The sequence below is a fragment of the Podarcis filfolensis genome (assembly GCF_964270895.1).
Source record: "Podarcis filfolensis genome assembly, chromosome: 4".
Lineage (NCBI taxonomy): Eukaryota > Metazoa > Chordata > Lepidosauria > Squamata > Lacertidae > Podarcis > Podarcis filfolensis.
In genome coordinates this window covers 37378606-37401330 of record NC_139607.1, presented here as the reverse complement: position 1 = coordinate 37401330, position 22725 = coordinate 37378606, and the positions used below count along the sequence as shown (strand labels likewise).

At 40.8% G+C, this 22725-nt stretch overlaps 1 protein-coding gene and 1 long non-coding RNA gene across 9 annotated transcripts in view; one reads left to right on the top strand and one right to left on the bottom strand.

The window, feature by feature from the left end:
* Positions 1–22725, bottom strand: part of SHROOM2 (shroom family member 2) — a 115165-nt gene that overhangs the window by 48106 nt on the left and 44334 nt on the right. For all 6 annotated transcript variants that reach the window (XR_014547731.1, XM_083612090.1, XM_083612091.1 and 3 more), the window contains exon 2: positions 15858–16009. Coding sequence is in view for 5 of the 6 variants with exons in the window: in XM_083612090.1 (XP_083468216.1) it covers positions 15858–16009 (152 nt within the window). In the remaining variant the exon portion in view is untranslated. The remainder of the gene's footprint in view (positions 1–15857; positions 16010–22725) is intronic.
* On the top strand, positions 1844–18002 carry LOC310761930. Of its 3 annotated transcripts, none has more exons than XR_014547748.1 (4): positions 1844–1973; positions 6419–6465; positions 14641–14762; positions 17685–18002. It is a non-coding gene; the product is annotated as an uncharacterized lncRNA (long non-coding RNA). The 3 variants fall into 3 exon arrangements; XR_014547749.1 differs by lacking the exon at positions 1844–1973 and adding an exon at positions 3453–3932; XR_014547750.1 differs by lacking the exons at positions 1844–1973; positions 14641–14762; positions 17685–18002 and adding exons at positions 3453–3932; positions 12084–12292.

The window sequence follows — 22725 nt, the reverse complement described above, 5'->3', positions numbered from 1 at the left end:
CACTGGCAGTATAGCAATTAGCAACAGCCTCCTGCCAGTTCCCCAGCTTATTGTTTTGCTTTAATCCCCTGAGTCTCTGTGGATGAGTCTCAGAACAGCATATGACTGGTTCACCATAAAAACAGCCTCTTTCCCCGAGTGATCTTGTACCAAGATAGCAGGGAGACTGACCTGCTTAAGGGACATTGGTATTCTGATTTCATAACGTAATCATTGTTCTATTTTATACAGGAAGCACCTGAAACATTACAACTAGCACGCTGGGTTAAGAGAATAGCAGGGAACCTAGAAAACTAACCACGGGGAGTTTCTTCTGAACTCAACAGGCTTCAAACAAGTCAAACACACTCATTCCCCTTGCTACAAAGAGTTGCATCAGCTCATTTGTCAGGAAGATAAAAATCATTTTTTCAAGCGGGAAGAAAAAACACACCAATGAATTGTTTGCTATAAAAAACAAAAACAAAAAAAAACCTCCTTCTAGAGTGATTTTATATCAAGAGATAAGACTGATGTTTACTCCCCTTAACCTGGAATCTAGTATCAATCCAGACATTTCCATTAAACAAATACCAAAAAAATGAAGAGATAGCTAAAAAATAAAAATATTTATTCTCTTTTTGAGCATCTAAATATACAACAACAACAACAACAACAACAACAACAAACAACCCACCTGCGTGGCTAATAATTTACAACAGTTCCATGGAAAGTATTTATACTTACTTCCTTAACTCTCAGTCTTTCCCATGTGACTGTATCACAAGCATAGGTACATACCCTCTATCAGAACCTGAGACAGCCCATCTAAGATTTCCTAGATAAAAATATATGCCATGTTATAAAGTACTTTCCGCAGTTTCAAATATTGAATCCTTTGACTAAAGATTTACTCAGAGCTCCCATGAACATCTGTGCTAATCGGGCGTTGCTGACTTTCGGACTACCTTGTCAATGGAACAGTCCAAAAGACCTAACTCTGGAGGGGGGGAGAGGTGTTTATAGATCTGGTGCTCGATTATGCAAAAATACACTCAGAAATAAGAAGGGCTAAAAAAATAATAATATTTTTTTTACAAACTTACATCTTCAACAATAATGGTTACCGGAATACAAAATTCTCATTTTGCATGTCAGCAGAAAGAGGCTGACCTGTTATTTAAGAGAACCAAATCCCCAGAGGCTTCTAAACTGAGCCTGTCCCCTTCTTGCTTAATCTGTGTGCCGCCTGCAATTGAGCTTAGCGGATATAATTAGAATCACAAAGAAGCCTTATTACAGTATTAAAATAAGGGGCAGCAATGATTCTGATTAGTCATGCACACAATTCTGCTGAGCAATCCCTGGCTACTACATTCAGGCCTGGGAAAACCGGGTTTTCCCGTAAAACCGTTCTTCATCACAAAAGCTGGGAACGGATACCTGTGAAGCATCAGGCTCAACTGAGCACATGTGTTCTGAAAAACCAGAGAAACTAATATTAGAAATACTACATACGTCTTTCCTGCCTCGTTCCTTTACTCTGGGACCACTGACCTAGACAAAATAATTTACAATGCCAGATGGGAAATCTGGATTCCTTGGACTGATTGTTCAGCAACAGCTGCTAGCTTAGTTGTTTGGTTCATAATTGCAACGTGACATCTCTGGGTGATCACAAACAATTCTGATGTGCTCTAGAAGGCCCGTTAAAGGTTAGACAGCTAAAAAAACAAAACCCAAGCCTCTTTGTTCACAGACTCTTATACCCTTTTGCACGTGAATGTATATTTCTTCCTCTATTAGGCCTACCAGCAGAATCTTACATTCATTTTTATAGAGCATACTCCTTTAACAGGGACTGTGCTAACTCAGTTCAGTGCCTACACTCGGCTAAACTGGGATGGTAACAATGGACTGAGTCAAGAGTTAGATTGACTCCAGTCCTTGGGGAGGGAGAATCATGTCCTATGTGGAAAACTCATCAAATGGAGGTAAGGTTGCTAAGCCATTTCCCCTATCTTATGCAGAAGTGGGATTTCCCTGTTTGCATGGAGATGGGTTGTGTACATAGTTCTAAAGAAATACTTTTTCAGTAGTCTTTGGATCAAGCCCCTTTTCGCCTTGACCCATTGTTCAGCCCAGATACTGAAGTCCAGCTCTGAGGGCTGGTTCTCTCTCTGCGAGAAGGGAAGTTACAGGGAACCAGGCAGAGGGCTTTCTCGGCAGTGGCGCCCTCCCTGTGCAATTCCCTCCCATCAGAAGTCAAGAAGATAAAGAACTACAGTGGTACCTCAGGTTACATATGGTTCAGTTTACATACGCTTCAGGTTACAGACTCCGCTAACCCAGAAATAGTGCTTCAGGTTAAGAACTTTGCTTCAGGATGAGAACAGAAATCGTGCTCCGGTGGCGCGGCGGCGGCAGGAGGCCCCATTAGCTAAAGTGGTGCTTCAGGTTAAGAACGGACCTCCGGAACGAATTAAGTACTTAACCCGAGGTACGATTATACACAACTTTTAGAAGAAATCTGAAGGTGGCCCTGTATCAGGAAATTTTTTTATGTTTGATCCTTTATAATGTTTTCACATGTGTTGGAAGCTGCCCAGAGTGGTTGGGGCGACCGCGCCAGATGGGCGGAGTATAAATAATAAAATTATAATTATTTGTACAAATGTGCAGTTCTGCTGAGAACTCTGGGCCTGTATGTAATTTGTATGGATAATATGCAAGGAGCACAGGAATTAGCTCCCATCTACTGATGCACATGGGGAGAATTACCCCCTCTCCGCTTACTATTCACAGTTAGTTTATGTATTTTTCCTGATACATTACTTAGGAGCTATATAGGCACAGCAACAACAGAACTGAATAAATGTCTGGATCACCGTTCAGCCAACCATCGTCCTTAGTTTTTTCCCCTCTCCATCTCTCTCTCTCTCTCTCTCTTTTTTTTTAAGGCCGCCATGAAACCCTATACAGCTTTTAGGCCATAGTGAATACACGGTTGAACCCGATTTTATTTCTTTTATCTAGTACAGCATGCAATTTATTTGTCAGCTGTACTTAAAATCAGTTGAGTCAGGGAACACAATTTCCACTAGAGGGCATGTGAAGCAAAGGACTGAGTTTTCTGAGGTAGGGTTTTGCAAGACTTCAGAAAATAACATATGTAATAAATTGAAAAGCATTTTAAGAAGTGACGTTAAGAAGGCTTTTTACTTTAAGTCTGGAACACATCATTTGGCCATTTTAAAGTGAGGTACACCAAGCAGGGAGGAACAATTTTAACCCTGAACTATAAAACATGGGAAAATGTGAAAGAAAGACATGTGCAGACAACCAAACTCTCTAGATTTTTGGCACACTATTTAAAAAAACAACAACAAATCAAGACAAATATGAATCTTAAAAATGTGAAAACAGTCTCAAAATAGGAGTATAATATTCTCGTTCCCTTCCAATCACAAAATTTCCTCACTATAAATCATGAGCAAGGGGAGCAGGGGGGGGAGTCCAGATCTTTATTACTACATATTTTATCTATTTCAGCTCTTGCCACACCTTCTTTGAAACACTTTGCACAAGTAGTGCCACTGACTTCCAGGAAAAACCTCCTTTACAAGAACTGGCTGAAATTCTCCATATACTTCACCAGCACAAAGTCCCAGGATTGGAAAATCCATTGTTTCTACTTAACGCGCCCCCCCCTTCAGTTCAACAGCCTTCCAAACCACCTGTTTTGTTTGTGACTGTTGGCTTTGAATGCCTTACAAAAACAAAAGCAACCCTCTACCAAATTCCTTTAAAAAAAAAAAAAGTTTTTAAGCCAGGGAACATAGGGGTTGTCTCTCAAGGCCTCCCATGCCTCATCACCTCAGTACTGTACTGTCTTGAGTTTAATTCAGATCACCTCACGTGAGGTTTAGGCCACATGAATGTGAGAGATAAAGGTAAAGGACCCCTGGACGGTTAAATCCAGTCAAAGGTGACTATGGGGTTCGGCCCTCATCTTGCTTTCAGGCCGAGGGAGCCGGCGTTTGTCCACAGACAGCTTTCTGGGTAATATGGCCAGCATAACTAAGTTGCTTCTGGTGCAACTGGACACCGTGGCGGAAGCCAGAGCGCACGGAAACACCATTTACCTTCCTGCCACAGTCGTACCTATTTATCTACTTGCACTGGTGTGCTTTCGAACTGCTAGGTTGGCAGAAGCTGGGACAGAGTAACGGGAGCTCACCCTGTTGCAGGGATTCAAACCGCCAATCTTCCGATCGGCGAGGCTAAGAGGCTCAGTGGTTTAGACCACGGCACCACCCGCTCCCCATATGTGAGGGTTAGAGTTATGTGACAGTTGTACACTGATAGCCGCCTTGATATCTTACCAAATGGTCAATATTTACTCACTGCACAGGAACAGAAAGGGAGGGGGGAAATGGAAACCCATACAGTTTTATGGAAATATGCTTAGAAGTTATGTCACTCATCACTGCTACTTGGGCATCCCTTCTCGAAGAAAGGGAATCTTCTCAGTGGCAAACCTGTGAATATTACAGTTGTACCTCAGGTTACATACGCTTCAGGTTACATACGCTTCAGGTTACAGACTCCACTAACCCAGAAATAGTGCTTCAGGTTAAGAACTTTGCTTCAGGATGAGAACAGAAATCGTGCCCTGGTGGCATGGCGGCAGCAGGAGGCCCCATTAGCTAAAGTGGTGCTTCAGGTTAAGAACAGTTTCAGGTTAAGAATGGACCTCCGGAACGAATTAAGTACTTAACCCGAGGTACCACTGTGCTTTTCCTCCTGACAAAGGAAAGTTATACATGGTTCTCTGCTCCACTCCAGTTTTACCCTCCTCATAACCTGTGTGATAGGTTAGACTAAGGTCCCAAATCCACTAGTGAACTTCATGCCTAAGCGGGATTTTGACCTTGATGCGAGTCTAGACACTGCAACACACTGGCTGTCACCAAATCCTATAACCATGTCACCAACAACCTGCAATCAACAGAAAACAGCAGAGAGCACTTTCAATTTCTAGGCAGGAACTTTCACCAAAATATAAGGCCCACTGTCTCCCCATCCCTTTCCTTAAAGACCTCTATAAACACGGTGAGCTTGAGTTGTATGTTGGTATCATATGAGCTGAATATACTCGAGATGTCTTGACAATGATCCTCCAAAGTGTACCATTCCTAAAGAAAATAACCAATGAATAATTATATAAATTACACACTGAGTTCTATTTGAATATTGTGTGTAGGAGGAAGAAAATACAACAACCATGTCCTTTCTTATAGCTCCTGAAATCCTGTGTCACCCTGACCGAGTTATGACTTGCTCCTTACACAAGAAGCAATGGGCTGCCAGAGAAGATTTATTATTTATCTGTATTTGTAGGTTGCCTATCAGGGTTTCCCCTCCCATGAGGCACCATCTCCCATAACAAAGAGGCTGCAGAGCATCAACCCTGGCCAGTTCAGCTACATTCTTCTGACTTAGCATATATCTGGTACTTCTGCACACCCTGAAAACCTGTATAAAATAAAAACAATCATGGAAAGGCTGGAATTAGTATGATCTCACATTTGCTAACCTTGACCTTCCCTCTAACTTCCTCTTGAGAAACATGACTAAGCCACAGTTAATATAAGGGTAATCAAAGAAATGTGCTTTCCACTATGATGCATTTCCTAGTTATAATAAAACGAACAGCTCAAATTGGGCTTTCAATTTGTGTGTACGTGTTTGCCAAGAGAAAGTACCACCACTTCTTACCACTATTTCTTGCACCGTAAAAATAGTATAGGTGAAATAATCATACCGGTGTAAAATGAGAACTTTTCTCTCAAGGCAAATAGCAGTTGCAGGGGCTTTAATACGGGCTGCATAATATGGTTAAAGTTTTAAAACCCCTCTGTCCTCGTGCCATGGTCCTCATCCACATTGGGGGACCCATGCCCACTTCCTTTTTAAAAGCTGTTCAATGTAGTGTATGGTGTCTTGCATAGTTTGACATGCGATAATTGTATCATTTAAGGTTGTAAGCCTTCTGCATGTGTCGGTTTCACCGCATCTTCACCCCCTATCATGAACACTTAGAAGCAAACTTTCACAATAAAATTTAAACAAGTTGCTTACCAGACAATGAAATTAGTAATAGTTTTACTTATGGTTGTGAAGCTTGTAGTGAAGCTGGTACTATTTTTAACAAACATAACTCCATACCCTCCAACATTTCTCCAATGAAAATAGGGACATCCTCAGGCAAAGTGGGGCATTCCGGGATGAAATCAGAAACCGGGACATCTTCAAATCTGAGGCTGTCACTGGAAAGTAGGGACACTTGGAGGGTCTGTAAATGATCATTGCTATCTTTTGAACTGGCAAAACCTTTTTTGCTAACATTAGCAAAATTTTGCTTTGTACTTTCCAGGTTAATGAAGATAAAAACGTATCAGCAGTCTTGTTTTTATTTTGACAGTAAGTATTTCTATATAAGTATCAATCCCTGAAATAGCCACAATGTGGTACCAAAATTGTTATTTGTAAATGTATATCACTGAACAGCGGCAAGTGCAAGTATGAGGGCTTTACAAGAGAGTTGAATCTGGTGGATTTATGTAACATAAAAGAACTGATATGCATTTGTATGCAATACAAAATAGTGTGACCTACAGAAACAATAGCTCAGAGCTGCAATAACTCTGAAGGCCATTCATGTAATTTAACCAGCGCTGAATGAGGATCCCCTACACCCAAACATATACATCAAATTAGCCACTTGGTTGATTAATGCAGCTTACCCAGACGATGCTGGCTTATCTTTGATCTTCTTTTACTACTACAACAAGCACAAAACATAGAGTACACACTCTGAAAGACTCCAAAATAAAAGACAAGGCTTCCATGCTTTTTAGATTAACAGTATTTCCTACAATTTTATCAAGACATCAAATTAACATGCATGGTTCCAGCGAACATAAAAGCAGAAATCAATACTGTTGTCTCCATGTATTATTCAAATACACAGATGGGCTCAACCAATAAATGAAGCACTGGCCTCCACTGTTTACACTATTTGGTTTTTTTCAAATGCACTACCATTCCATTAGCATCCAAATGAAAAACAGAAAGGAAGTTCAGCACCACATGACACTTTCATTTAAAACACGTAGGCACGTAGAATCATGGAATCATATTTAACTCAAAGTCAGCATGTCTCCCCAAAGTGCCTGAATGAAAACACATCAATAGGCTTTAAAGAACACAACATCTGGGAATTGCAGCCGGCAAACAGGAGACCTTGTGTTCTAGACATCAGATATCCCACTCTGTTAATGTCTGTGTGCACGTATTTCAATGGCTTGTGACATTAGAGATTCAGAACAAATATTAAGCCGTTCACACACAACAAAGCACCACAATAGTTATCAGCAATATGGTGGAACACAGGAAAACATTTCCTATAATGTTGCTACCCAACAAAGTGAAATCATCAATGCAACTAATTACCACAAATTGCCATGCAATCATTAGCATCAACTCCTGTAACAGATAAACCCGTTTAACTCAACATGTTAAACCAGATTATGGCTTAATTTGTTTGTTTGTTTATTTAATTAATTTGTATATCGTCCTCCATCTGAAGATCACAGGGCAGTTCACAACATAAAATATATATATAATGAAAGTGCAAAATACATAATAAAGCAGAAACAAAAGCAAACAAACCAATAACCCGCCTCTCCCCACATTTTAAAGGCCATAGAATGTTAATCAGCCAAACAACTGGTTGAAGAGAAACATTTTCGCCTGGTGTCCACAGCTGGGCAGCAGTTTCATTAGTACCAACCGAAATGTCACAAAAATAGTGGCAACCTTCCTTTGTTTAACATCTTTCCTGATAAAGAGTTTTGAAGAATTCAAAAGCTTGCCAATATCTTGTGAGATTCTGCTTGGTCCTAATAAAGGCAATCCTCAGCTGTGGATTCTGGCATTATTAAAATTTGTTATGCAGGCGGAAACCTTACATTGCAATCCCCTACATGCTGCCTGAAAGATATGCCCCAATGAATTCAATGGGGCTTACAAATTAAGTGAGGATAGGGTTGAAACTTTGAAGTTTCTTTTTATTTTTTCTCCCATCTTTCCATTTGTGATGCTTTATTTTTTTTATAAAAAAAATCCTGGTCAATTTATTCTGTTGGATAAAAAGCATACTAACTCCTAAATCATACTAACTAAGTATGATTTAATGTGTGCTGGGTTTTTTAAAATTTACCTCCAGTGGTTCTAAGTCTAGCCAAAGTATACCTGGCAAAAATTGTGCCAGTAGATGGCACTCTAGATAGCTGGTTTTGCTTCCCTTTCTACCTCAAGCACTTGTAATAGCAAAACAAGAGTCCTGCTAGATCAGGCCAAAGGTCCAACTAGCATCTCACTCTCACACTGGCCAACCTTTGGGGAGTCCCTAAGCAGGACTATGGTTCCAATAGCACTCTCCCCACCTGTAGCATAGCTGTCAAGTGTCCCTTATTTGAAGGGACAGTCCCTTATTCCAGCGCCATGTCCCGCTGCTGTCCCTTATTGATGGATGTCCCTTAAATGTCCCTTAAATTTCAAAGGAAGCAGCTCCTCTCCCTCCCTCCCTGCCGGCCAGGGAGGAGGGAGGCTCCAACTGTGTTGCTTGGCTGTGTTGCTCACCCAATAAGAAGTCTAAGAACGACTGGGGGGTGGAGCTTGCATGCCTTGTGCTGATCAAATCAGCTGCGTTCCCTGGGGACTCGCCTTCGCTCAGCGCTTCCCAGCGGAGAGGTGACGGTGGTTTTCCTTGAGGCTTCGTTAGGCTGCTGGCTGGGCTTTCTGCCTTTGGCTCAGAGGGGCTCAGAAGTTGAACATACCTGTGCTGAGTGCTCGGATCGGAATTGGCCGTCATCGACGGCCCACTCACCCTTGCCGGCGAAAAGGTCTGTCTGGAGCAGGGGCACATGGTGGGGGAAAAGGAAAGGAGATCTCGTGGGAGGGGGAGGCTGTGTGTGTGTGGCTAGTTAATGCAAGCTGAGGGGTTTTTTGAATGCTGGACGCCATTTTGTTACACGTGCTGCTGCAAACTTTGCATTGCAAAGCCAGGCCGGGGAGCCATCTTAAGTTGAGGCTGCATAGGCCTTGTGGTGCATGTGATTCAGATTCTATTCAGTTGAACCTCTGGTTACAAAGTTGGTTGGACAGTGTTCTCGAAGCTACCAGCATGAGTTTGACCAGACTGCAGGAGGACAGGAAGACTGGAGTGCCTAGAACAGGTGAGGCTGCAGGTCCCTTATTTTGGCTGCTGGTCCCTTATTTTCAAATCTGTAAGTTGACAGCTATGACCTGTAATCCTCAGCATACTTGGGTGATTTGGCCTTATACTGGGTGTTCACAAAGCCAGAACCAGCAGCATTAAGGAGGGAAAGTGGCCCAAATATTTAAGGAATGTGTTGCACCCTTCAGACTTATTTGGCCTGTACTGCCATTTGAAAATCTTTCTACCCCTCAATTCAGAATGGGATTCAGGCCTGCCTTTGAACATTTCTGATATCCTAACCATGGTTAAGGGAACTGAGAGCATGTCACATAACCGTGGATTTCCATAGTTTGCTTTAACCATGGTGCAGTGCAACATTTCTGCTGGAAGAAACCATAGTTGATGGCAAGGAGATGACCACACATCTAGGATTGGAAGTGAGAGTGCATGATCTACAACTGCAGATCTGTCAGATGCCATCATGACCAAATAACTGAATTGCCACAGGTGGCATGCACAACACCAAATTCGTGCTTCAATGGGTCAAAACAGCTAAATATATGGTAGTACAATTCTTTGGTTTTTTTAAAAAAAGTATGTAGGGTTTTAGGCTTTGATGGCAAGCTTTCTTTGGTTAAAGAAAGAACAGGAGTAGTTCCTCCCTCCTAAAAAGTTTCCTGCTAAATAGCACTAGCACAACAGGGCCATCTACTTATTTCTCCATATGCCTTTGCCCATTATAGAAGGAAGCACATCCATTCTAGAAATAAAATCAACACAGGAGAGTTCTAGCGTCTCCCCAAATAACCTTTGCTGAGCTTGATTCAAAGGAAAGTGACGAAAATATTATTTGACGATCAGTGCAGAAGCAAGATGCTTATCCCTGAAGAAAATACTGAACAGGAAGGAAATACTGAACAGGTTTTGCTGAAACAGTGCCTTACAGACAACACTCATTTATTTTATTTTTAACAGCCTATGGTGCAATCCCTTCCCCACCCTTCCCCATCTTCCAAATGTAGGTAAGAGAGCGTATGAGTCAGTGACCCAGTGACAGAGACAGGGAAAACCGGAAATTAAGGCACCGGGAAATTTAGTCTAGCTTTGCCCACAAGTATTTTTTCATAAGGGGAAGAATTGAAAAATGCAGTTCCTCAAGTGCTTTTTCTGCTTGGGTGTTATTTTTTTAACCTGATTCTTAATTGTCTACATATTTGTCATGTTCACATGTCACAGTAAACCACAGTCTGAAATGTCTTATCATGAAGAAGGAGCATGTCAGTTTGTTAGAGTAACAAACCACGAATGCTGGTTCCAGGGCTTCTTCCTTTCCAGCTTAGGAAAGGATGGAGTGGGGCAGGCATGATTTGAGCAACATGCAATAGCACACAGCTTGTACGGCATAGGTTTGTTTCAGACTATGGCTTATGAAGTGTAAACTAGGCTACTGACAGAAAGAGAAGAAAAGAACAGGGAGAAGGGAGGAGAGATGGGCATAGGGAAAATATGATGAACAAAACTTCAGCTGCTTCAGCTAAACACACATGTAACTCCTTACAAACTGAATTCTAGCTCCTTTTCCAGAAGGTTCGAGTTAATTTCTCCAGTTACTCCAAGTTGTGGATGACAGTTAACTAAATGTGTTGCAAAGCGGTAGAAAGCATCCAGCTGTGGCTTGACACCCAGAGACATGGTCAAAGAACAGCCAACTACTAGGAAAAGACTAGCATTCCATCACAAGTTAATGGGGCAGACCATTTTCAGTGAGATACAGCTGGACAGAGATAGAACACTGTGACCTTATGAGATAAATTATTATATACTGCATGTGACTAGCATTTGTTGTTTCAACAACAAACTGAGCAGAGAAAAGTACATTTAGGCTGCAAAGATTTTAGACCAAGGAGTATGAGAACTTATCACTTCACTGTGCCTAAACATCCCTTGTAATGTACAGCACTAAGAATGTGTTCGCACATGGCTGTCCATGATAGCAGCAGCAAGTGATTATGTGTTTGGCAAAGCAACTATCATGGTTCATATGTACAGAAGAAGAGACTGCAGGATCAGGCCAATCAGTTGCCTGTGGGAAACACACAAGCAGGACCTGAGCACAAGAGTATTCTACATTATTATACTGGCAGTTTTATTTTAAACCCCTTTTCTAATATTCCCCACATGGATTTTGACATCTTCACGGCCACAGTAATGGAGAATAGGGCTAGAATATTTTGCCAGCGAGAAGCATTAACCCAGTGCCCAGAAGCAGATTTATGTAGAATATCCAAACATGACTAACTTTCCTAAGTTATGAACGTCTGCATATCTAAAGGAGAGTAATGTCTGGAAACCTAAAGTGAAGCTACCTTAAAGCTGATAGTTCGCTCAGCAATGAGTTATGTTGTGGAATGTCTGAAAATTTAAAGGGCTCCAAATAAACAGATCATGAAGATTGCTCCATTGCTTAGAACATAGATTGTGTATTAAATGTTCTTTCCTCCCTGCCCAAAGTAGAAGCCAATGTAAGATCAAGTAGATATGAATTATAATATATTCCAGATGGGGTTTTGATATAATTTATTGGTTCCTGGGCTATATAACTTTTGGTAGAACTCCCTGAAACTATTCACATTATCTGGGTTATAGTGCCATCTGCTTTCTTTATTTTGTGCGCCAAACCACACCAAAACTATTTTTAAAGAATTATTAACGACTTGTAATATTTTCTCCCAGAGCAAACATGAGAAATAAGCAGGTTGTTGTCTCTAGGAATCTCAGTGATCTCTTTCATTTCTGCCATTATTTTTTGTTACAGATGGTGACTGAGGATAAATGAGCATAGTACATCAATTAAGCATTACTGATATGCATCCAGAACAATATCCATCTTAACATTAAGCTAGTCAAACTGGATAGCTAAGCAGCATAAAAGTAGTCAGTTCTGTGATGTAAAGGTTCCTGGTTTGCACCTCCGTATTGTGCAATTTTCTGAAGTGAGAAAATTAAAGATGCTTGAAAACTAAAGTTCTGTTATGAAGATGTGAATCTTTTCAAGATGCTCAGGGGGAGATTCGTCTAAATACAGTGGAACCTTGGTACTCGAACATTTTGGCTCCCGAACACCGAAAACTTGGAAGTAAGTGTTCTGGTTTTCAAACGTTTTTCAGAACCTGAACGTCCGATGTGGTTGTTGGCTGTTGTTTCCAGGGCGCCTGCGCCTATCGGAAGCTGTGCCTTGGTCTTTGAACGTTTCAGAAGTCGAACAGACTTCTAGAACGGATTACATTTTACGTCCAAGAACCAAGGTACCACTGTAGTTGATATATTCTCTAACGGGGCCAAATGCCGACACATATCAGGTAATACAAAAATAACAATATTGGACATATATCTTATACATATCAAAAGCTTGTAAGACCCTTTTGCCTGGATCACATGTAACACTAAACCGAGGTTTGGTAGTACGTAGATGAGCTTCTATGAACCCAGATGAAGTAAACCACAGTTAGCTAAAACAAGCCAAATTTCATAGCCCATGGTTTGAAGTTGGCTTCTTCAGCATCATTGTTTGTATTCAATCATGATCTTAACACTAAGATTATTTGAAAGCAAAATTAAACTTGGCAGAAGTCTTGGAGAAGGAAAGGGATGTGAACAAGACCAACGCTTTGCATCAGTTTGTGGATCCTCATCCATATAATGCTAAATTATATTTTAGAGCATAGGTGGGCAACTTCATGAGGATTCTCCATTTCCCCACCCCACCAGAGTTCTTCCCCTTCATTTCTTCCTTATTCTTCATGGTTTAAAGGTGTTTTCTCCCACTTTCTATTTCACTTCTAACTTTTTTTCCCCTTGTTTTGATGCTTGGTGAAAAGAAGTTATTTCCCCAACTTCCTGAGAACAAATGGGCAGGCTTCTGCCATATGTGTGTGTGTGTGTGTGTAGCACAGTTATGTCAGAAATGAATGACATTCAATCACATTACAAATCAGAAAAAGGTTGTTCATTCCTGGTTTAGTGTTAAGTGAAAATGCAGCCATTGTATTGTTTATACTGTACAATTGTTGGCATTAAATAGTTATCATCAGGTTATAGTATCAGGGAGCAGGGTAGATAAAAACCAATGATTAAAAAAAATATCATTTTTTAAAAAAAATTAAATTGGAATTTTAAAATAAAATGCTTTTGGAGGAAAAATCTTTCTAAAGATAGTTTTCTATTTAGGTTACATTTAGGTCCAAAGGCTATTTATCAGGAAATAAGGATTTGTTTTAAGTTTTTCATGCATGCTAAAACTCAGTCTAAGTTGTTGGTTGTTGTTTTTTTAAAAAAGTTTAACCACGTCAGTTAACAAACATGGATACATATGCTATAATGTTATTGCTTTAGTCAGTGGCGTAGCGTGGGTTGTCAGCACCCGGGGCAAGGCGAGTAATTTGCGCCTCCTAACCCGTGGATTTGCGCCCCCTAACCCATGGATTTGCGCCCCCTAACCCATGGATTTGCCCTAACCCCAGATGTTGCGCCCGGTGCGGCCGGCCCCCCCTGCACCCCCCACGCTACGCCACTGGCTTTAGTTAAACAGTTTAAAATTTTATTAAGGAAATGATTATTTTTATCCTACCAATAAAGTACGTACAGCAGAAAAGTTGTCCAAATATAAACAGTTAACTTACTAAACCTCACAATAATTTCACAATTATCTCTCTATGTATTTCTAATACTATAACCAAATCAGTAATTTTTGATATAACTGTAAAAGCTACTCTGAAAATTTATTATTCCAAAAATGAAACGTTCATCTGGTTGTAAATATTAAGATTATACCAGCAAGAATGAGTCCTTCTGTAAAAAAATGATTTAAATCAAGTCTTACTCACTTGTGATTTAAATCAAGTCTTACTGACTAGTGATTTAAATCATGATGTAAATCAATTTGATTTAAATCAAATCCACCCTGTCAGAGACCTTTCCCAACTTCTCTTATCCAACAATGTTTTGCAAAAACAAAAAACAAACACACACACACACATAAAAAAAACAACCCAGTTGTTGCATGATGATTACAGTTCTCTGAAGAAAATGCATATACAATGGTACCTTGGAAGTCAAATGGAATCCGTTCCGGAAGTCCGTTCGACTTCCAAACCATTCGGAAACCAAGGCTTCTGCAGTCAAGCGGAAGCTGCATCGGACGTTCGGGTTCCAAAGAACGTTTGCAAACCGTCTGGGTTTTTGGTGTTCGGGAGCCAAAACGTTTGACTCGCAAGGCGTTCGGGATCCAAGGTACAACTGTATCGTATTTTCATTGAGATCCGGCACCAGTAGTGGAGAACACCTTGCAGTTATTCAATAGCCTCTTAATTTAGCCCCACAGATTGTATCTTAAGCAGAGGCAGCTTACACAGCGTGCTCAAGATATTGTTGAATTCTATCAGCCCCGGTCAGCATGGCCAACAGTGAACAAAGTGTGAAGCCACGTGGGACAAAGGTAAGGATCGACTGACGGTTTAAGAGCAGGCACATGGTGAAATAGGACCTAATACAGAACGTGAGCCAGAGGCTGTAAGGTTGAGGTCTGTTGCTGTGATGGGCTCTGTAGACTCCATAGCCTTCTTTAGTAATTGGCAAGTGTTTTTTTCCATGCTACTCAGAATTTCTTCATGTGACTATGTGAGCCTGTGGGAACACTGAGAATAAGCTAGCCTTCGCTGATTGCTTGCCATGTCACCCTACAACAAGGCAGTTCTGAGAAGTCTGAAAAGGATTTGTGCAGCTTGGTTACTTGTATATCACTTCTTTTAAACCAGAGGATGTTTACAGAGGTATGCCCAAAGCCTATGAATTGTGAGTGCTTCCAAGGGGGTGCCTCAACATGAGCTGAGGTGACTTAAAATATGCACAAGGCAGCATTTTACTTCATAGATTACTTGGGCTAAGAAGTGTTAACAGAAACCTGAAAAACATTCCGTTTCTCCAGACCATCAGTCCTAGTTAAAACTGAATGGCAATTAACCATTCAACAACAAGCAATAATATACCATGTGAAGTTATTTTTTGGGGAAAACCAAACCCAATTACCGTATTTTTCGTCCCATAGGACGCTCCGTCCCATAGGGCGCACCTAATTTTTTTTTGGGAGGGGGGAATAAAGGAAAAATTATTTTCCTTTATTTCCCCCCCAAAACCAGGTCGGGGAACAGCGGGATGGCGGCGCTGCGCCTCCCCGCTGTCCCCCGAGCCTGTGGGGCTGCCCGATGTCTGCCCGGCGCATGGGGCGCTCTGCTTCAGGGCACCTTGCGCGCCGGGCGGCAGGCTGCTATCCGCAGCGTGGGGAGCCCCGCGGGAACCGACCCCTCTCGCTCTCCAAGCTTCAGCGAAAGCCTGTATTCGCCCCATAGGACGCACACAGATTTCCCCTTCATTTTTGGAGGGGAAAATGTGCGTCCTATAGGGCGAAAAATACGGTAACTCAGATGAGATTCTGAAAAGTGAAAAGGAGAGACTTGTGTCTAGTTCTCAGTCAGCAAGTTGACAATATCAAAAACGAACTTTAGTCTCTGTCGTGGTGAATCACAAACCTTACCTTTTCACTACGAGCTTTAGCGACTTGTGCGAACCTTTCACCAGGCAGATGGCTTCTTGCCTGAACCCAGAGAGTTCCACGTCATTGATGCTGACAATTTCATCCCCAGCCAGCAGCTTGTCGGCAGCTGCAGCTTTGCTGCCTTCTTCGATCTGAAAAATAAAAATAAGTTTGAAGTTAAAAGAGAGAAGCTGCTTACTCTAAAATTGTTTATATTTCACCTCTCTACCCCATAGGGACTGATAACAGGGCTAACAGCGTCACAAACCAAGAAATTAAAAACAGAATAAAACAGTAAAACTTGTATATAAAAGCCAAGGAAGTGACAAGGGGCAACCAAAGCACTGAACAAAACAACAAATTCAATTTGACCCCAAAGCAGCAACTTTTTAAAATGCTGCCTAACTTCTAATAGTGAGGAAATCAAAGACGTCTCCTTTGGAAGGAACTTGCAGTTCAAGTGCCACCACTGTGAAGACCCTGTTCTCATGTAGGCACTGCTTCTTGGACAGCAATAAGACAGGCTCTTATGGGAGAAAGGGAGTCCTCAAGGTAACTTGTTTACAAACCTTTCAGGTTTTAAAGGCCAAAGGAGAACTTGGAATTCAGTCCCCTTGGAACTAATAAAATTTGTGCCAAACTGCTAAACTGAAATTTTCTGTTCTATATGACTTCTTTATAAAGAATTCCTTAAGTACAAGGGTGTGACCAGGTGTATTATGCAAATAATGAAAAACACATCTGAAAAATACTGGAGGAAATGGGAACTGCAAACATCCTCCAGAGGTGGAAAGAAAAAAAAGGAGAAGCAGAAGTTTCATATTGTTTTGTCCTTCCAAAGTCTTAAAGAGGATTTAGAAGCTCGGAATTCAACCCACAAACATAACACACACAAAATAACACACAGTTGTTCGCCTCAACCCATGGCAAAGCGCAAATGCAGCTGGAAGGGCAAAACAATTACCAGCAGAGACAGGCTTTCTCTATGTCAAGAATCAAACCGCCCAGTCTTTAAGACAAGAGTTTCTCTAACAAGAATCAGGCCTGCAAGGAATCTTCATTGTTTCCCCAGGAGAGGCTATTTGTTTTGTTTTTTTCTTTAAGGTTGGCAGCACACTGATTGCAGAGGGTTCAGTTACCCCCCTCCAAGCATTTTTCTTTCAGCAGGGGGTGGGGACACAACACATTCCACATATCACATACCCTACAGGCATCTGCTCAAGTACAAAGCACAACACAAGGGTACAAATAAGCATTCCCTGGGCTCAGAAACATTTCCCCCCTCTGCTACTAAATAAAGAGAAGTGGGGCAACAATTATTTTTTAAGGGCTAAAATGCATTTTGAATAAAAAAAAGTCTGATGGCTTTTAAAGAAATGTTGATTTTAAAAGATTTACAAAAGATTAGGCTGGATGTTGGAAAGTCCAAATGCAAGCATACTTTGTGGGAAGAAATGCAGTCTCCTTGAATTAACAATGAAATCATTTAAGTTATCAAATCTCTGAGGAAATCTTCATTGCAGGGAAGGAATGCAATGGGCATATTCACCCATTACCTACTATTTCTTGCCCTGTTTTAACTCATTACATTTTTTCTATTGCTTCTGATTATTTTCTACTCCAGGCATGAATATAATTTGCCATATCAGATTACTGTTTATAATGTACACTTTGCCCAAAAGGAAAGAGAAGCTTTCTCTGTTGCCAAACACCTTCATGAAAACTATTGCACAACTGCAGGGGGGGGGGAGCTTTAAAGGAAAATATAAATGTCTCAGGAAAGGGAAAATATTTTTCTATTTCTTCATATTTACCAAATACACACAGAGAGAACACGTGATGGCAAAGAGGGAAAACAGGAAAGAAAGAACTGGAACCCATTTTGATTTACAACAGAATGTGGAGTTTCAGCAGGTTTGCTTGAAAACGTGAAGCATGAGTGTCAGACAAAAGCCTATCATACAGAAATTGGTTCCTCCTCCTTTGATTTAGCTGTACATTCAGAATTTTCACCTCCCTCACACAATTGTTTTGACTTGTGTAGAGTTGGAAGGGGCCATGGGGGTTATTTAGTCAAACCCCCTGCAATGCAGGAATATTTCACTCGAACCCATGACCTTCACATCAAGAGTTTCATGCTCTAGTAACTGAGCCTGCCTAGCTAATGTTTAAACCATTCTGTATTTAAATAAAACATTAAAAAATCATCCTGTTCACAAGAAAAAGGTTAAGAAATGTGGTTTTTTTCCTCCGCCAAAAATTGTCAACATATTTCCTGTAGTCTTCTACAAGCTAAGCATATGTAATGCCTTCTGTATATCTCCATAGGATTGCTGCCCAAAGCCTTCCCAACAACATCCTGTGTTGAATTATCATGTCCCAAACTGAACTGTTCAGGAAGGATGTTGGAGGAAGAAAGCAGTCAACACACATAGCTATCAATGTCCTTTTTTTGGCTTCAAATTCCACATATATGTCTACCCCTACTTAAGAATAAAATCCATACAAGAGTAAGCCTTTAAAGTAAAATTTAATCAGCACCTTTCTATAATGCTACAGGCCCCCCTACAAGTATTTGTTCTGAAAGAAACTGCATTAGAACTAAATATTAACTTTTAATAGGTTGTCCTCAGTGCTTAGTTGAAAGTACAACAGGGTTAAATTTCAAGATCAGCAGTGCCAATATGCAGACTGATTATGCTTTCTCAGTACTTCTGGGTGGACCACACACAGAGCAGCCAAACAAAATGGAAGTTCATATATTATTGTTTCTTCCCAGCAGATTCTCTTGTTTGATAAAAGACAAAAAAAGTAGCTCTTAGGTGTGGAAGGGCCCAGGGTTACATGCCTGCTCAGTCACGGATTTACTGAGACGCATTAGGACAAGGGGAATACAACTCTTTGAAAAATATGAACAGTGACCATCTGTTAAGGAGGATAAATTAATGCCAGCTTAATGGTACAAAATGGTCTACAGGGCAACCTCATGACAACTTCTATCGTGTCTTCCAACTCATACTCTTTATCTTGCTCTACGCGACACTATGTACAGCCTCCAACTACCTAGTTTAAAAAAAAAAAAGGTATTTTGAAAGCCTTTGGTTTAAATAAGGGCTCAATTGCTAAAACAATTTAGTTATTCATTAAAAACAAATGATAATGTACCCAGAAAGTGTATTTAATGAAATAAGGTCAGTTAAATATAAACAGTTGTGTGATGTATATTGCTGATTCCTCTCCGCTTTTGGGGGGGTGGGTGGGGGGTGCGAAGTAGTGTCAAGGAGACAAAAACAGCTCCCCATAAAAGGGAGAACAGTTTTGATCCAGAAGTGGTAATGCAGGGCATTCCAAGAATAGTTACAAACCTTATTTTCCAGGGTTGATAACACACATGGGGCTGGGGGGGGGGGGATGAGGATAGCTGCAGATTTAAATAGATGAAGGTTGATAGAGATGCTTCAGTCTCAAAAAAGGGAGAGAGAGGGCCATTAGCTTATCAGCTTCCATTGGTTCAGCTGAAGTGCCCACATTCCTCCACAGACACCTGTATAAACAAGCAAGAGGCTGAGTGCGGAAGCACAGCATCGCATGCTATCTGGTTTCACGTGGAATGATGACTTTGTATCAGGTTCTTGTCCTTGGAGATTTTGCCTTTTTTTTTTTGTTTCTTCTTAATAATCTCCCAACACAGGAAAAAATAGTTTCAGTTATCAGCCGTTCTTTGTTATCAGCCATGACCTCATGAAAAAAAATAATGAAAAAATATCCCACCAGCCAAAAATAGATTGGGGACATCTGGCCTGAACTTTTGTTTTTCATGTTAAAAAAAAGTAAGAAAGGTTGTTAGAATCTGGAATTGTGTGCTTAGGTGTTGCCTGCATGGATGGCTTACTTCCCTTTAATGCATGTTTAACTTACATTTAATGCACTTCTTAAACCAAATGGCACAATGTGGAATTAGGGCAGCCTTGTCATTTTGGAACCTTGCTTGTATTGAAAAGGATTTGCATATTACTGGTCAATTCAGAAAACAATTAAATACAGGAAATGAATTAATCTCCCACCCTTCATCCCAAGGCAGCCCAGGGTTCCATCATGATGGCTGCCCTTCTCATGATGATGGTACCACTAGCATGAATGGTAATAATCCTATTTTTTATTTTTCCACAATGTTGGCTTACCTGTCTGCCTATGAATTTAGCTTTTCTGTTAAGAGAAAACTATTTATATTCAGACATAACTAGTATGTCTCCTTGTCCCCTACTCTTAAAATTCCATTGAGATCCCTATCTCCTTTTTCCAAAGAATTCCAAGGCATATCCTGTGCAAAGTTTGGCTCCCCGCCCCCCTTTGAGCAACAAGCTGACATGCCACACAAATAACATTCACTCTATTTACACACAGCATGCAAATAAGACAAAGAGATCTGGGTCTTAATGGCCAGTTGGAAGAACAACATCTCGAGCACAAGGTCAACGAAGGGATTTAGTATTTCAATTCTCTTATTAACTACTCATATTCCAGGAATCACACCTGAATATGTGAGGATCACATATGGTTCTGGAGCTACATCTCAGATATGGCAGAGGTCTCTGTGTGTGTGTGTTTGTGTGTGCACATGTTTCCTAATTTTTTCTGTTTTACACATATCACTGTATAATTCAACAATTCCTCAAAGTTTCTAATTATTCCATTACAAAACAACCTTGAGAACAGAGCTCTTTTTTAAAAAAGAAAGTGGAATACTACAGCCAGGCATGGCTGAGTCTGTTTACTGCCTGAGCCAAGATGGGAAGGTACAAATCCACGCTGCCCCCTTCCCCCAGAAGCAGCGTTTGAAATTCACCAGGTGCTAGGTGCATTTTGCACCTGGCTATCAGCCACTTGCAACCAAGTGAAGATGCCCAGGCGCTGGGATGGCGCCTGATGTCCCCACCATCTGGAGGTGGCATGCCTTGGGATCCTTGGATCTTGACTGTTTTCACACACTAGCAACACATCCTGTAGAATTCCATTATATTTTATCTACACAATCACAATTAATTTCAGGAATCAAAAAGTTGTATTGAAAAATATGTTTTTTGAGTGGTCTGGCACAAAAATGGCAACTAAGCATTCCGTTTTGGCAGCTATAACCCTGGTTTAAGGAGCCATTTGGCACCTAGCTTATTGATCTGAGTTTCTAACACTGCCCAGAAGCCTCACTTAACCGGGAATTGCACAGCAGTGGCTTCTTCCTGCAAAATCTTGCTAGAAGAAGCCACTGCCACGGTGCAACCTTGGTAGTGGCATGAGTGCCTGCCCCTGCAGGATTCCACCACCTGAGGCCCTGACTACAGCATTCCTGGGCATGTGATTTTGCACCTGAGTCTTGCCATCCTTTCTATTACAACTTACTAGATACTAACACAATTTATGATTTTGATAAAAACTGACTTCCCTGGTTAAAACCAAAACCAAGAGAATTTCAGAATCTATCATCAAAACATTTGAGAGAATACGTATCAAACTTTGTGGTTGTAAGGCAAGCAAAAGTAGCAAGAAAAGTTATGAAGAGGCTCCAGTTCTGAAATGTAACTTCCAAATTTCCATGACGTACTTATACTGATCAAAAATAATACTAACCATTGCTATTTCTTGGAATGCTCTAATATCGAGGGTATAATCCTTTTCATTTGTTAGTTAGTTTATTTCATGAACTATGCTTCATATCTGAATCTGGCTACTACAGCCCCAGGTTGGAAAACAAGCTGAATACACATGAAGTTACTTTAAAAGCTGCATTTCCACATCTGGAGTATTACCCTTTGCGACCTTTACTGTAAGAGATTTTCTGAACACAGCTTACGGCTTGATTGAACCCTCTTTAGAAGTCACCCCTTTTGAAAAGTCACGCCTGCCTCTTGCGAATCCGAACCGTCTCATTTTTCTGACACTCCCATGTTATAAGAATGCTCATGAACCGCCCTTCCAACAAACATTAAAATATTTGTTTAAATATCAAGTTTGCCACCCAGGTTGAGAAAATCCGTACCTTCTGAAAACCATTTATAAAGCTCATATTTAATTTAGTTCCCATCTCTTTCTCACAGCCTCTAATCTGGAAGAGAGTGGGGCAAAAATGGTTTATTATTGTGGTTAACATCTGTGGTGTGTTCAAGCATGATTTTATCCACAGCGTTTCACCCACAGAGATTTGTGTTCCTTCCGATCTACTTCGGGGAAACCATTTCCTTTACAGTAAACGATAAATATTTGTTTACTGTACCAGTGATTTTGAAAAATGTATTGCAAATAGGTGAAAGGGTTTTGGTTTGCTTAGCTTAGCTGTATTTCTATGGTCACTTGAAGAAAAAGCAAAAAAGGAAGAGAACAATATGGTAAAGGAAGGGTCGCCAGCCTTCTACATAAGAAGCTACAGGGTCCTCCGATCTCAGTGACTGACCTTCTTCGCCAACAAAGGTGGATTATGTACAATAAAACAAAACCAATGTCCAAGCTGTATTGTTTATTGCACTGCAACTCTCGGCATCTACACTGGAAGGATGTAAAGGTTCTGCTTCATTTGGTTTTCATTTGGTTTTATTGTATGTAATACTATTATTACATTTTTATCCCTCCCTTTCCTTTAAGGACATCAAGAAAGCACAAAGGGCACTCCACACACTTTAAACCTCCCATCAATCCTGTAAGGTAAATTACATAGAGTGATTGACTGGCCCTTGGTAACCCATTGAGGCCGTCTCCCCATTCTATAGGTTCAGAAAGGACTGCTGCAGTGCCACAAACAACAACAACGACGAATCACAACAGGCTCATACTTAATGCAGCAAGATAAAGGGATTAGAGAAACAAAAGGAGGAACTGT